A 15,852-nucleotide genomic window follows, 5' to 3' on the forward strand; every position below is an offset into this window, starting at 1 on the left:
AATATGGCTTGTTTCACAAGTTTTAGAGGACAAGAGTCCAAACAATATGGTACAAACTCTGATGAGAGGTTCATAGCAAATGGCAGAAGTACTTGTGACAGGAAGAAGTACCAGAAGTAATAGTTCAAAATCAGAAGCCAAGGAATAGTTCAGTGATTGGTTCTGCTTTTATATAAACTTCTTCCCATAAGAGGCCAGTGGGTGAAGAAGTTGGCATAATGATGCAGATCAAGATGCACTGCACACATCTCAAACAGAATCAGTAGTATGACTGCTTTGGTAAATTGCAAAACAAAAAAAAAACAGTGTATAACCTAAAATTAAGATAAGCAAGGGAAGGGTGGTTAAGAATGTTGAAAGGGTGGCATTGATCAAGATGCACTATATTCATAAATTGCTTTGGTGAATGGCAACTCTTTTTATAATTACTTAAAGATAACAATAACAAAAATATTTTAATGCTCAGCTTTCCCTAAAAGCTAGGAATTTCCCAAGGGTATACCCCCTACCCACGTCACCTAAGAATTTCTAGCTAGTCCTCCCACCTTCCTCGTGTGGAAGATGTCAACAATATCTCCCATCCTAGGAACAAAACTCCAAACAGCTGAACCCTGGATGGGACCAGCAAACACATGAGACCAAGACAGAAATGGAGTTGTGTGCAAAGCTTCATGAAGGAAACAGTAATTAAGAGAAGGAAGGTGACATCAGAGAATATATCAATATGGAAATGAAGAACTGCCTAGATCATGTGGGCCATGGGAAAGGCATCAGCAAGAGATGAGAAAAAGCATTAACCAGCTTGGAATAGGGATCACATCTCCTGGCCATCTCTCCACCCTTGACACCACACAGTTCACTTTATAGTCCATGACATGGAGATGACCACCACTGCTTAGAGCTGAGAACTGAGGGAGCTGTGTTTTTATTATCATTTTTTCTGTGTGGCTTCTTTTCATGGTATAGCCCAGGCTGTTGAAATAAGTACAATGTAAATAAGATCAGGCACACCTTTGGTCATCTACACTTTGGTCATCTTATAACTGTCCTGATGACTCCCTCAGCCTGACAGCACAACAATAGGCACATAAACACAAAGTGTACACACACACACACACACACACACACACACACACACACACACACAGATCTACCATCAACAGCACTTACAGATAAAGGGTGATTTGTTAAAATCTGATCTTTAATTTAAAGATCAATCAGAAAGGAGAATGTAATATTGACACTAACAATTTCAGCATGACTAGGGACATAGCAAAAGAGGAGCAATACTTGCCTAACAAGTGCAAGGCACTGAGTTCAACTGCCTAGTAGTACCAACAATGACAACAAAAGCCTCCATATTAAAAAAATAATTTTGAATATTTATTACAAAAGGCTATATTAGCATAGAGATAGTGCACAGGGCCAGAAACCAGAATTCCTAGTTCTGTCCTTTATTAGTTACTTGTGTGATCCTTAACCGAGGTTACTTGACCTCTTTGTGCCTCTACTTCTCATCTGTAAAATGGAAATTAAATCCTAACGTATAAAGTGGCTGAAATAAAATTACATCTAGCTGACATGTGATCTCTAGCAACTGCATCACAACACTCACCACAATTATGATTCACTTAGATCTAGTCTGTATCCAAGATTCAATCCCAGGACAGAACTAAATAAATATCTATTAAGGAGAGAAACCAGTGTAGGTTGATCCAAATAGCAGGAAGGACTTCTGGAGTGGACCCAAATTCCGAAAGATAAGCAGAACTCAGGGAAGCAGAGGGCAAAACAACACTTCAAATGAATGGACATAGCAGACAAAAGTGGCTAGATATTTATGAGAGCATGCATGCTCTTTTCCTTGAGAAGAGAATAGGGCCTTTGAGAGAACAAGAAGTAATATAGGAAGCTGGGATATCGAAGTCAGTCTGAGAAATCTGGACTTCCTTAGAGTAGATGTTGGAAGATGGCTCAGCATTCCAAGTGGGTGAGTGAAATAATACAATATCTGAGGAGAAAGGTGCTCAATTACACAGTAAGGAAAGCTGGAAGGAGAGCCATCTCAGATACTGAAAGTGTACAGAGAATACGGGAAACTCTGAAAGATGCTAGTAAAATGACAGAGCTTGCTGCCACGCTGAAGAGGAACAGGGCTAATGCAGGAAGGCTTTAATGGGATCCCAACACCAGCTCCACGAAGTAATGGACCCCAGTCAGAAACACTTAACAAGTTTATTGGAAAAGACAAAATGAGCAATATAATGCTCATAAAATATTAACTTAAACGGTTCTTTGAAGTTTCTCCCTTCTTTACTGAACCTCAGCTTTTCATCAATGAGCAGTGAAAATGAGATAGAAACATTAAATAATTAAAGAATTCAGTTCCCAGACATACAGCTTAAGTTAGTACCTCCCTCAGATATCTTATGTAGTAGCCATATTTTCTGAAAAGGAAATTTGATTTACCACTAAATATTTTTACAGCAGCAACCAAGTATGATTGTTATGATTGTTTTGTTGTGGTGTGTGTGTGTGTGTGTGTGTGTGTGTGTGTGTGTGCATGCCACCACTAGGGCTTGAACTCACAGCCTGGATAGCCCTTAGCTTTTTCACCTCCAATTCCAGCATTGTAGTGGCTAATTTGGTATGAGTCTCTGGGACTTTCCTGCCCAGGCTGGTTTCAAACTGAAATCCACAGACCTAATACTCCTTAGCTGCTAGGATTATAGGCATGAGCTACCAATATCTGCTTGCAGTTAAGTATAAAATGTATTCCCAGAATCTTGGGGCTTTAAAAATTATTTCATTTTTTGTCTGCAATTATAGTGCACTGTACTTGTATTTACACAGCAGTTACAGTCGCATTTAATATATTTAATGAAAATATATGAAATCTTTAAACCTATGTATTAGTATAGGTGAAATATAGGAAATTTTAAAAATCAACTTGATAACCTAGTTCAAATAGTGCTTAGTGTTCATCAAATAAATGGATAATGGATAATGGAGACCTTTAAAATTAAAAGGCAAAAACTCTATAGTACTGAATTACTTTAAGATATACTTATTAAAGAAATACATTTTTGAAAGCAGCAGCCTTTTAAGAATCACATAGTATTCTGTGCTCTGTTATAAAAACATATTTTCTGTTATACAAATGTCTATCAGCAAGCATTCAGTACCACTGACTGTGGTTACCAGGTATTGGATTTAAGGATACATCTAGCCTTGGGGACCTTTATTCTCTGAGTGAGGGAGAAGTAAAAGAAAATAAATAAAACACAAGCTAATTCATGAGCAATACAACATGAGATAAGTACACAAATGGTTCAAAAAAGAAAAAAAGTATTTATCTTTCCATTGTTCCAAGACAAAAAAAGGATCATAAAGAATTAGCTATTATAAAGCCAATTTTAGTTAATTTTAGAAGAATCACATCTATGATTTCTTTTGTTTTATTTCTTAATCTTGGAAGGGAAAGTTATTTACATGAACATAACGGATTCATAGGAAAAGAAGCAAACCTCTAACATATTTTCTAACAATTAGATTAAAGATTAAGAAATTCACTTTGCTCTCTCCACCAATAAAAATTAATTCCTAATGGGTTGTTTATATTCTTCAATTCCTTTAGATTAAACTAAAGCCCATATTAAATACCAAGGACTTTCTTTTCTCCCAGAACTCTGTCATGGTGAAGGCAATTTAAACAAAAATGAAATGGGGAATGAGCTCACTAAATAAATCAGAAGAATTAGAGATGCTGACAGATATTTGAGAGGCCTGTTAAAAACAAACTGGACTTTCAATATACATTTTAAAATTAATGATATACTTAAGAATCCCTTCAGAACATTTTCTTAAAATGATTTTGATCATCAATCAAAAAACAGTGCATTTCAATTTATTTTGTTATAACCTGAAGATGTGAGGAATATGATTAAAGAAACAATAGAGTCAATGTCAAAAAGCAAAAACACAGAGAATGATATTAACAATATACACCTCTGATGATGTTTATTATTTAGGTTTGAAACCTAAATAAAGTTCAGCAAAATATTTTCATGTCCTCCCAGGTAACAAAAATCTGGTTCCTATAATTTTGATATTTGGAAGAAAAACAAACAACAACATTGTTAGTAATGGAATAACAAACATTGTTAGTAACATAATAAAAAAAAAAGAGTAGTCCTCAAAGTCAACTGGTAGTTTGGTGTTTGGTGCTCAATAAGCAGATAGGACTGAAACAGTTAGTTCAGGATCACACTAAGCCTTGTATATGCAAACAAGAGAGGAAGACATATTTTACATTCTCATCTTCACCCTTCCAGTAGTATTTACCCTGGTGATGCTCAGCCCAACATGATCAGACAGCTAGTGGACAAACAGCTTCTATTCTAAGTATCCTACTTTTAAACAATAAAGATGGCAGGGAAATTAAAAGTCAACTAAAACTATAAGGATGAGGTATACATGAGTTTGCTCCACAAAGGTCCAATGAAGAGAACAGAACAGAGGGGGAAGGGGGGCATATGCGTAGCATTCTTTTTTTTTTTCCAGTCCTGGAGTTGGAACTCAGGGCCTGGGCACTCTCCTTGAATTTTATCAAGGCTAGTTCTCTACCACTTGAGCTGCAGCATCACTTTCAGCTTTTTGTCTGTGGGTATGGTGCCATGGAATCGAACCCAGAGCTTCATGCATGCTAGGCAAGCACTTTACCACTAGGCCACATTTCCAGGCCCTATATGTATATATTCTACTAGTCAAATGTGCGTAAAGGTCTCTGAAGAGCTGACTGAGCTCTCTGTTGCAGTTGGTGATCAAATATAGCAGGATATGGAGTGGAAATGTCCTCAAGCACTGATTAAGAATCACATTCTAGCCAGGCACTGGTGGCTCAGGCCTGAAATCCTAGCTACCCAGGAGGCTGAGATCTGAGGACCACAACGCTAAGCCAGTTCTGTCAGGAAAGTCCTTGAGACTCTTATGTCCAGTTAATCACCAGAAAACTAAAAGTGGTTCTGTGGCTTAAAGTAGTAGAGTGCTAGCCTTGGGCAAAAAGAATACCAGGACAGAGCCCAGGCCCTGTATACTAGCCCCAGGACTGGAAAAAGAAAAGAAGAATCACATTCCAGGACCACTTTCACCCTGAGATTTTATTGCAAGAAACAGAAGCCCGAAAATGACATCGATGAAATTACAATTCCTTGGGTGACATATAATAGGTATGAGTCATACATAGGTATCTTTGAGAAAGCATTAAGATCACAATGACCATTAGAAACCAATGGTACTTCAATTTGGAGAATGATAGCTTTTTACTGTTTCTAAAAGTATGGGCAAGCTAAGGATATTCTTTGAGGGTCTGCATCTCATCACAGCAGCAATAGGACATTCACCACTTCCCCCAGGCCAAAACCTAGGATAGGAGGGACCCAAACTAGGAGAGTTCAGGAAGAAAACGACTCCTTACAGAGCTACAACTCATTGGTAGGACCCACAAGATGAACAGATAAGAGGAAAATAAGTAGTGCATGGGCTAACAAAGTTACATAAAGCCTAGGGCAATGAAAGCCCTAGACTAAGAGAGAGGTTGACATAATCTATCTCAGCTCCTTTCCAGAGGAGATAATTTTCATTTTTAGATCTATTGCTTCCCACTATCATTTACTTATTTGTTAGTCTTTATTTCATTTTCCTCAAGTAGTTGTTCAAAAGGGTTTAACTGTAAAGAACTTGTTTATTTTTTCATTCTTCAGGCATCTTTCCTGAATTTGCTCTTTGAATTAAGTACACAAGTTCTGCACCTCTTCTGCCCCAAATGGTAGAATTGCATATTACTTGTCAGCGAACCTAGGAAAATGAATATAGAACTATCTTTATACCAGGAACGCTTGCTGCTTATTCCTCTACTCAATATATATATTCAACATCTATACATTGGGCACAGTTTGACACAGAGTAAACAAGAGTCAACAAGACAAGTACAAGCTGGGTGAAGTGGCTCATGTCTATAATCCTAGCTACTCAGGAGGCTAAGATTTGAGGATGGTGGTTTAAAGCCAGCCCAGACACTAAAGACCTTAAAACTCTTATCTCAAATTAACCACTAGAAAATGGGAAGTGGGGCTGAGGTTCAAGGGGTAGGGCAGTACCCTTGAGCTGAAGAGCTCAGGGACAGGGCTCGGGCAAAGAGTTCAAGCCCCACAACCCACAGAAAAAAAAAGTCCATCTCTGCCCTTATAGGGCTTTCAGAATTAATTATTCCAATCTGTAACACTCCCTTTTCACTAAGAACATTCAGAGATGCTACAAGTCACAGATTGGCAAAACACAACCCACAAAATAAGCCTGTGTGCCCTGATCATACTGAACTAAAATAGCCATGTCCATTTATTTATGTGTCACTGCGTTGCTTACAAATTTCACAGGTGAGTCATTGCAAAAGAAACAATATGGTTCACTAAATCTGAAATATTTACTCTCTTGTACTGTTTTTTAAAAAAGTATGCCAACCCTTGCTGTAAATAAAATGTAGTATTTTAAGGATATTAAAAGACATATACTGTCACCCATAAAACATCCTTGAGTGCCCAAGTTATAAACCATACCATACAGAGAATCGGCATACTGCAGGGTTATATTTCCACTGCTGTTATTTTTCTTTCATTTGAAAATAGGTAACAAAAAACAAAATAATGCTAGTATTTCCTATTAAGAATTTCACTCTCAGGGCAGTGAGTTTGACCTAGTGGTAGAGTGCTTGCTTAGCATGAACATCCAGGTTCGGTTCCTCAGAACCACATACATAGAAAAAAACAGAAGTGGTGCTGTGGCTTAAGTGGTAGAGCTCTAACCTTAAGAAAGTCCAAGGACAGTGCTCAGGCCCTGAGTTCAAGCCCTAGGACTGGCAAAAAAAAAAAAAAAGTTCACTCTCCTCTGATTTGATTGGAATTCTTCTACATCACAGAAAAGGCAATTTTAAGAAAATATCCTTTTTCTGAATCACACCAAACAGGTTTGTTAAAGGTGACATTAAGTTGTCTTTTGGATGGGACAATGAAATTGATGGTACAAGCACTTAGCCAACACTGAGTGTTGCTCTCTACAGCAATATGAAACAGCAGCAACAGTACTTTGCATCCCTACAGGTATACCCAGGAGCATTAAACATTTAAGTGGAAAAGGAAAAAAAAACCTACCTTTCATTAGCTGTTATCAAAAATTCTAATCAGAAGTGACAGATGTTCTGCCTGCTGTGGCTCCTCTGAAAGATGTTAAGAGGCTAAGTCTGTGTGGCTGTGGCTGAACATCGATTTCCCATTGCCCAAACCTTTTCTTCCCCTCATGGGAATCAATGTAGCATGAATAAAATTAAATGGCCATTTAGTTCACATTTAATCACCATAAGGCAATGGGACCTGGCTTGAGAAAGATTCCTGCAAAGCCTACATTCCTGAAAGGCTTCCTACCCTAACCCCCATCCCACTGGCAAACTATGCTTCAAATGCTCAAGAGGAAGGTAAAGGAGCCCAAGAATGAACAAAAGCCAGGAATGTCATGATAGCAGGATAAGAAATGTCAGCATAGGGAGGTATGGCTGGCTGGTAATAACAGACCTTTTGAGATATCAGCAAGGTACATTCTATCTTGAAAATACCCTGATTGATAGCCCCCAGCTCTCATGTGCCTTTACTCTTCCATATTCTGACATATTTGTTATCACAATTGCAGCTAGGTAATTCCTTATTGAGTTGTTTGATATCTGCGTTCCTCGGTGGTAAATAAACTCTTCCGATTAAATTGTACTGGTCTGATCAAAGCAGAAATCCTTATGGCCAAAACATGAGCACTGAAAAAAATATTAGGTGATTGACATAACAAATCTTAAAGTATAGTCACTAAAATATGACTTAAGGGAAAAGATTCCCTTAGCAACTCTAGTCTTTACGAAAGCTCCATTTTCCAGTTCATCTCTCAAACAACAATCAATAATTATGCTTACCTAATGATCTGACTATGGTAAAGCTCTAAATTTGGGCCGGGAGTTTGGCCTAGTGCTAGAGTGCTTGCCTAGCATGTATGAAGACCCAGGTTCGACTCCTCTGTACCACATACATAGAAAAAAGAGCCACGAGTGGTGCTGTGGCTCAAGCAATGGAGCTCTAGGCTTGAGAAAGTCCAAGGACAGTGCTCAGGCCTTGAGCCCAAGCCTAGGACTGGGGGGAGAAAAAAAAAAAGCTCTAAATTTTCTAATTTTTAAGCTGATTCCAAATATTGGTTTTAAAAATCTCATTCATATAAAAAAAAACCCAGCATCATCAATTTATGCCCCTGACCCTCATCCCAAATTTTAATTAAGTCATTTTAGCAGTCCCCTACACTGCTCTTAAAGTCACCTGGATGAAAGTCATTTGTTTACACACACTTTAAATGGTGTTTGAGCTAAAAACTCATCTGAAGCTGTATGTCTTCCCACATAAAAGTAAGGAGAACAGGAAGCCAAGAATCCCTGCCAAGTCACTGAGGCTCATTATGGACATGAGTACCGCACAATTTTTGATGGAAAAGGCAATACAAAGAAGCCCAAAGCAAGCAAGCAATGTGTGTGTGATTAAGTTCATACAAATATCGCCACTGAAAACGTCCTGTTCACTTAGAGTTCATGCTGTTTGATTTGTTTCTACATTACGTGCACCAACATGTCTATTTCTTTCCTTTTGTGGTGTGTGTGCGCCTGTGCGCGGTGGTGTACCAGCACGCCTGTGCTGGTAATGGCACCTCCACTCGGGGCCTGGGTGCTCTACCACTTGAGCCAGAGCTCCACTTCTGGATTTGGGGGATAACTGGAGTTTAGAGCCTCAAGAACTTTCCTGTCCCAGATGGTTTCGAACCAAGCCCTCCGTTCAACTGGCCATCTACATTGATTTATGGAACTCAAGTCCAAACCATGGCTCTGTAATTGCAACCTCCGCAGTAACTGAGAGCTCAGCCTACCTCGGTCCACCGACGGGTGCGAAACCCTCGGATGGCTTTCCTGGTGCACCCCTGGCCTGCTGTCTGCGGTCTGGAGCTCACCGCCCCTTCCAAGCCCCACCCTGTGTAACCCTGGCTACTCAGGGAGGCTGGCGCTGAGGACCGGGGCTCAGGGCAGGAAAGCCCTGGAGCCTCCTATTTCCAATGAGCTACCAAAAAGCGGGGAGCGGAGGGTGGCACGGGTGGTGGAGCGCCAGCCTTCAGGGGGCCCGGCGCTCACGCCCAGGGCCGTGCCCCCCTCGGGCCCCCGCCGCGTCGTGCAGCTCCACGCCGCGCCCCGCTCTCCGTGGTTCACCCCGCGACTCCGTGACTCGTCCCTCTGCGCTGCGTCCCCGCGTCCCGTCCCGCGGCGGGACAACCGCGGGGTCCCCGGGACCGGCGAGCCGGCCGGCACCTCCTCCTCCGGAGCCTCGGGACCCCGGTGGGGGCTCGCCGGGGGCGCCCCGGACCCGGAACGTACCAGACATCCACAGTCGTGCGGGTACTGTTCGGGGGCTCCTGAGGAAATCGCCTCACTGAGATCGGCAGAGAAGCCTGCGCTGGCGCTGCTGGTGCGGGAGCCCCGCGAGCTCCGCCCGACCAACCCCCGAGAAAGGCTCGCTCCGCCGGGGACGGGGACCGCAGGAGTCCGGAGGCTGCGGAGACCGGAGCGGTGTCGGAAACTAGTCCCGGCTTCCGCACCGCGCGGGCGCCCTCAGGCGGCTGAGGAAGCGCGGCAATCCGCGCTCAGCGCCATCGCCCGCCGCGGAACCCGAGCCGCCCGCAGGCGGGCGCCCGAACGCCACCGGCCGGACTGCGCAGGCGCGTGGACACCCCACGGTCCCACTGAGAACCGAGGAGGAAACCGCTGGAGACTTCAAGTCCCAAGAGCCCCCGCGTCCTCCGAGCCAGGGAGTTTTGTGGGCGGAGTGTAAACGGAGAATGGGCGTGTCCTGTTCTTTGGGGGCGTGGCCTCCGAGCCGAGTGGGCGTGGCGTGAGTGTGGTCCAGGCTTCTGGCAAGGCTGGCTGAGGCCTGCAGCTGGTGATGCCTTCCCAGGATGGTTGGGCCTTGGGTGATGGATTCTGGACACCTCCATTCTAACAGCTGGGTCGAATTCCTCTCGAATGTGCTCCCTGGAGATTTATCCTGAACGTTAAGATTGGGATCTTGTAGAAAAGAGAAAAGAAAGGTAATAAATTGGAGCAGAGACTTGTCTAGGAAAGATGAGATAGGATGAGGGGGATGATCACTTAGACATCTGCTGAACAGTTTATAAAAAAAAATTTCCTTCCCTCTTCCCCCCCCCCCCCCCCCGCCGAAATGAAACTAAATTTGTGTTCTTCCTTGAGGGTGTGGTTGTTGCATGACATTATTTCCTACCTCTCACGGTATTTTAATGGGTAATTTTAAATTTCTGTTAAGATAGTCATTGTCCGACAGGGTCCTAAACTTCCTTTCTATTAGAATCCAGTTAGAGTTGAAGCATCCAAAAGGCAGATTAAGCAGTACTCTTTACTACTTACTGTACTCAGTGGTTAGTTGTTAGTAAGTGGAAGTCGTTTACAAAATACAGTATCAGGCAATTCTAGCTAGAATCTACTCAATTCATGTTCCTAAATGCATGAATAGTTATTAAGACATCTATTCGTATCCAATCAGCTATTAAAATTATTCAAAAAATTTAAGCACCATTGCTTTATTCATCTATTGGTTAATGACAGTCTAAGATTTTAAATTCTTATTGCTTATTTAATATAGACTGTTACTAATTCTGTAAAGATGAATTTTAAGAAGACCATGGCTATCTTGCATTCCAAATTAATGAATATTAAATTAATGATTTACTATATTGGCTGCTATTATTTGATGAATGTCAAAATCCAATTATCATTGATTCAATCTAAGAAATAATCAAGAGTCAAGTAGGAAAATTAAGGGCCAAGTTCTATTGGAACTCCATTCATTCATTCATGAGATAAATGGGATTGAACTCCTATTATGTCTCTGGCCTTGGATGAGTTTGACTGTTACCTTGTACAACTGCACAGATGGTAATTAAAACAAATGGATAAACAACCGTTGAAATAACTGACAATCCCTGGCATCCCAAAGCAGAACTGCAGAATCATATTTTATAAAACTTTGCCTTTTTCATCAAACTCTAAGCAGGTATCTATTAACCTAAGTAATGGTAACAATTTTGTTTAAGCTTCTGAAAATGGTGTGGTTATGGATTTTACAAAAGCAAATAATAGAAAATAAATTGAAGCAATTGTCTCACTTATCCCTAGTGAAAAACATCACAGCTAATAATATATATTTTTGAATAAAGAAATGAGTGGATTCCAAGTCTCTTAAAATGCCTAATTTTGGACCAGGAGTTTAGCTTAGTGGTAGATGCTTGACTACCTTGCACGAAGACCTAGGTTCGGTTCCTCGGTACCACATACATAGGGGGAAAAAAAAGCCAAAAATGGTGCTGTGGCTCAAGTGGTAGAGCTTTAGCCTTGAGAAAGCCCAAGGACAGTGCCCAGGACCCAAGTTCAAGGCCTAGGGCTGGCAAAAAAAAAAAAAGCCTAATTTTGCACATATTAGAAACTGATCAGAGACACATTAAAAGGTGCAAAGTCGGGGCCGGGAGTTTGGCCTAGTGGTAGAGTGCTTGCCTAGCATGCACGAAGACCTGGGTTCGATTCCTCAGTACCACATACATAGTAAAAAGCCGGAAGTGGTGCTGAGGCTCAAGTGGTAGGGTGCTAGCCTTGAGAAAGCCCAAGGACAGTGCTCAGGCCCTGAGTCCAACTCCAGGACTGGCAAAAATAAAATAAAATAAAAGGTGCAAAGTCTTATAATTCTTGCTACTATTCATTAATTTCATTGAACTGTAATTAATGTTGACTGGGACCTGCATAGATTGGCAGAATGAATGCCTTAGAAGGTATTTGTCTTATGTATGAAAGTCATTAAGTGCCTTAAGAAACTTAAGGGAATTTTTATAGAATCCAAATAAAAACAAAAGGAAACTAGTTCATGAAAAATGTAGACCTTAGATGAAGATAATACTAAATTATTAGTTAAACCAAAAATAAAAAAAATCAAAGTGAGTACAAAACAAGGAACAATATTAATACAAAGAAGGCTAGCTTAATAATTAAGAACTCAATGCCTGGTATAATATCACATAGAAATAATGTCATTTGTAAAACAAAAAAGTTTACATTATTTTGCAGTATAAAATTATGAGAACTGGGGCTGGGAGCATGTCCTAGTGGTAGAGTGCTTGCCTAGCGTGCATGAAGGCTTATTTTTCAATTCCTCAGAACCACATACACAGAAAAAGCTGGAAGTGGCACTGTGGCTCAAGTGGTAGAGCTCTAGCCTTGAGAAAAATCCAAGGACAGTGCTCAGGCCCTGAGCTTAAGCCCAGGACTGGCAAAAAAAAAATTTGAAAAGCCGAAGTGGTGCTATGGCTCAAGTGGCAGAGTGCTAGCATTGAGAAAAATATATCCAAGGACAGTGACCAGGCCCTGGGTTCAAGCCCCAAGACTGGCCAATATATATATATATATATGAACAGAGATTTGAGTAGTTGATAGTATCCAAATTTGGTATGTTAAGACAAAAAAGTATGCTTGTTATTAATGGCTCACTCTTACCAAAGATTCTGGCAGCCTTATCTCCCATAAACCTCACAGCTTCGTGAAGGAAACATTTCTTTGCTTAGCATTCATGATCCTCTGCATTCACACCTCTGAACCACAGATAAGAAAAAGAAAACTATCACAGTGGTACACCATATCTGTCTTTCAGCCCAATTTTCCTATGATACACCTGAAGGACTAGCTGAAACACAGTTGTTTATCATGGCAAACTATGAAGAATAACTGTGCTCTAAACAGTTTTCTCTCGTATTCTAATTATTCAGCATTGGTTTGTATAGTGTTATTGGTTTACATGTATTTTGTCAGATGACATTAGATGAAGCATTATTCTTATGAATCCGGTACCTGGTATGGCCTTGTTAGCAATGGGAGAAATTTGCATCACAAGAGCAACACTTTCTTCTGTATTTGCATTATGTAAGGTAGTAGATACTCCTTGTCCTGTTGTTAGCATGGAGCTAGAAGCAATATATTTCTACTTGCACTGTTCATACAAGATTTACTTTAGTCAGTGTATCTTTGGTTTAATCTATATTGCATCATTTATTGCAGTATAATCCTGAAAAATTCACTTCTTTATAAAACAAAAGGTATGAACAAGATGGCCTTGGAAATTCCTCTCTGCCTAAAAATTTCTACTCCAGTCTATAAGACTAATTTTCAGCATGTTTCACATTCCTGATGTCTCTCATTCTTTTCCTACAACTTCTATATTTTCTAGTATGTTTCTGTTTCATCAGTGACCATATTAGGAAAAAAAACACTGTGCATGAGACTGAAGCATATTGAATTTGTTTTCAGTATTTACATGTATAGGTATATCACTTGCAAAAAAAATCAGTCTTCAATAGTTATTCTTAGCACTGCAATATTGTTAGGTTACAGCATCTTGAAGAAAAACAAAACAACAACAACAAAAAATCAACCCTGTTTTCAGTCTTAGAATGCTGATTGGCTCCTGAAGGATAGCCTTCAAAACACAGATCAAGCACTACAGGAACTGACACCCACATAGAACTCAGGTTCATGGGGAATATAGAGAGTTAATTCAGCGTAGTTTATGATTTAATGGGGTAACAGTGGGTACCTGGAAAATGTAAAAGTGGGTAGTAGTGTGAGGTGGGGAGGAGAGTTAGAAATGGTTTTGTGGCAGAACATTTTCTTTGTATTTTGGTCCCAGTCATTTTCTCTCTTCTTTTCTCTTTCAATAAATATATACTGATTATTCAAAGGGATTGAGTTAGGAGAATTCCATATATTGGTATACCATACTTGGCTCAAATTATTACTGTGGAGAATATGTAAATGACAAATTGTGACAAGGCAGGTATAATGGCTCATGCTGGACCTAGATATAACTCAAAGTGTATAAATAGGCAATTTTAAACTACTCATTATTTGACACAAAAATAGTATTTTCTAGTCAACACTCTTTAAGCATGTTTTCAAAATAAGCTGAGCAGTGCTGGGAGATTAATTACATCTGACTCCTAATTTTCTTAACCCATTACTCAACTCACTGTTGAATAATGACTTATTCTGCTGTATAAGGGGCACATCTAAGAAAAATGCCATCAATAAAGCAGTCAGAGGCTCCTGGGACAGGCAGGTCTGAGATATGGGAGAACTAGAAAAAGATTTATGGTTTTCGAGCAGGAATGAACTGGAGATTCAGATTCTTGGGTTCAGGCAGGCAAGAGGGTTTGGATAGGTATGTCAAGGGGTGAAAGGTGTCTCCTTTGACAGAGAATAGCTAAGTCCTGCCCTTTGTATGTAAGAAAAGAATAGGGACAGAGAGGGTAGAGGCCTTGAACAGATAGAGTTTAAGTTGATGGACAGAAGTGGAGAGAGAGTAAGAGACAGGAGGGGCTCATTAAAGGACCCCTTACTGGCCATGTATAGATGGTGGGCTACGAGAGGAGTTGGGGATCCATATATGGAAGAAGTTTAAAAGGCCAAGGAGGGCCAAGAGGTCTCTTTTGGATTGGGGAAAGGGATAATTGAGGAGCTCATGGACCCTATGGGGAGATAACACTTATTTTTACTTGAATGTGTGTGCGTAGAGGAGCTCTTGCTCTTGAACTTACCCTTGAACTTAGGGCCTGGGCAGTGTCCCTGACGTTTTTCTCTCAAGACAAATGTGCCACAGTTGCACTTTCAGTTCTTTGATGGTCAATTGGAGATAAGGGTCTCATTGACTTTCCTGCATGGGCTGGCTTTGAATTGATCCTGAGATCTCAGTGTTCCAGCTGCTAGGATTACAAGAGTAAGCCACCTGACCCAGCTGTGTATGAAATATTTTGATAATGCAAAATGCATTTATTCCTCATACATGCTTAAGAAAAATCACGTTTTTAATGAAAAATACTAGGAGATAGTGATGGAAGCCGAAGAAGCTGGTTCTTTCATATTTTATATTAATTCTTCCCCGAATGTCTTGATGGTATGAGTGATGAGGCACAAATAACCCTGTGGGAATAACTTTAAAAAAACAAAACCTTCTTGAACTCCAATACAACTTCAAGATTGAGACAGATATATTCTACCCAACTAATTAACTATGTATTCCTCTGTGTGGGTTATGCAGGATTTAAAATGTCCTATAACCACATACCAAATAGTTATTTCAGCAGTGTGATTAAAAATTAAAACAGTAGGCTGGGCACACTGGCTCACGCCAGTAATCCTAGCTACTCAGGAGGCTGAGATCTGAAGACCTCAGTTTAAGACTCTTATCTCCAATTAACCACTTGAAAACCAGAAGTGGCACTGTGGCTCAAGGGGTAGGGCAGTAAGTAGCCTTGAGCTGAAGAGCTCAGGGACAGTGCCCAGGATCAGAGTTCAAGTCCAATGACTAACAAAAATTTGAAATAGTACCATCAGATAATTTCCGTTCAGTGTTAGTTTTGCTCCTCTGTGATTGGCTTACCTATAAGATGAAGTCAAAAATATATTTGTTATGAAAATTAAATGATAGTATACTCTTAAAGTGCAAACTGAGTCTGGTACATGAAAATGTCCTATACATTATTAGTAGTAAAAAATTAATAAAACAATGTCCTTTTGTACTCAAGACTTTCCATAGAATGACTGTGCTGGTTTGCATCGGAGCCATCAGTAATGTGCAACTACGCCTCAGAGTGAAAATCTTTGTGCTATAGGAGAAAGTT

At 40.4% G+C, this 15,852-nt stretch overlaps 1 protein-coding gene across 2 annotated transcripts in view; it reads right to left on the reverse strand.

Annotated features, from left to right (window-relative positions):
- Positions 1-9,630, reverse strand: part of Mei4 (meiotic double-stranded break formation protein 4) — a 159,641-nt gene extending 150,011 nt beyond the window's left edge. For both annotated transcript variants that reach the window (XM_090337728.1, XM_090337729.1), the window contains exon 1: positions 9,500-9,630. In XM_090337728.1, the coding sequence (XP_090193854.1) occupies positions 9,500-9,506 (7 nt within the window). In that variant the 5' untranslated portion in view covers positions 9,507-9,630. The remainder of the gene's footprint in view (positions 1-9,499) is intronic.
- Between the last annotated feature and the right edge of the window lie 6,222 nt (positions 9,631-15,852).

Source organism: Megascapheus bottae, chromosome 8, assembly GCF_031878675.1.
Source record: "Megascapheus bottae isolate mThoBot1 chromosome 8, mThoBot2.hap1, whole genome shotgun sequence".
NCBI classification, from domain to species: domain Eukaryota; kingdom Metazoa; phylum Chordata; class Mammalia; order Rodentia; family Geomyidae; genus Megascapheus; species Megascapheus bottae.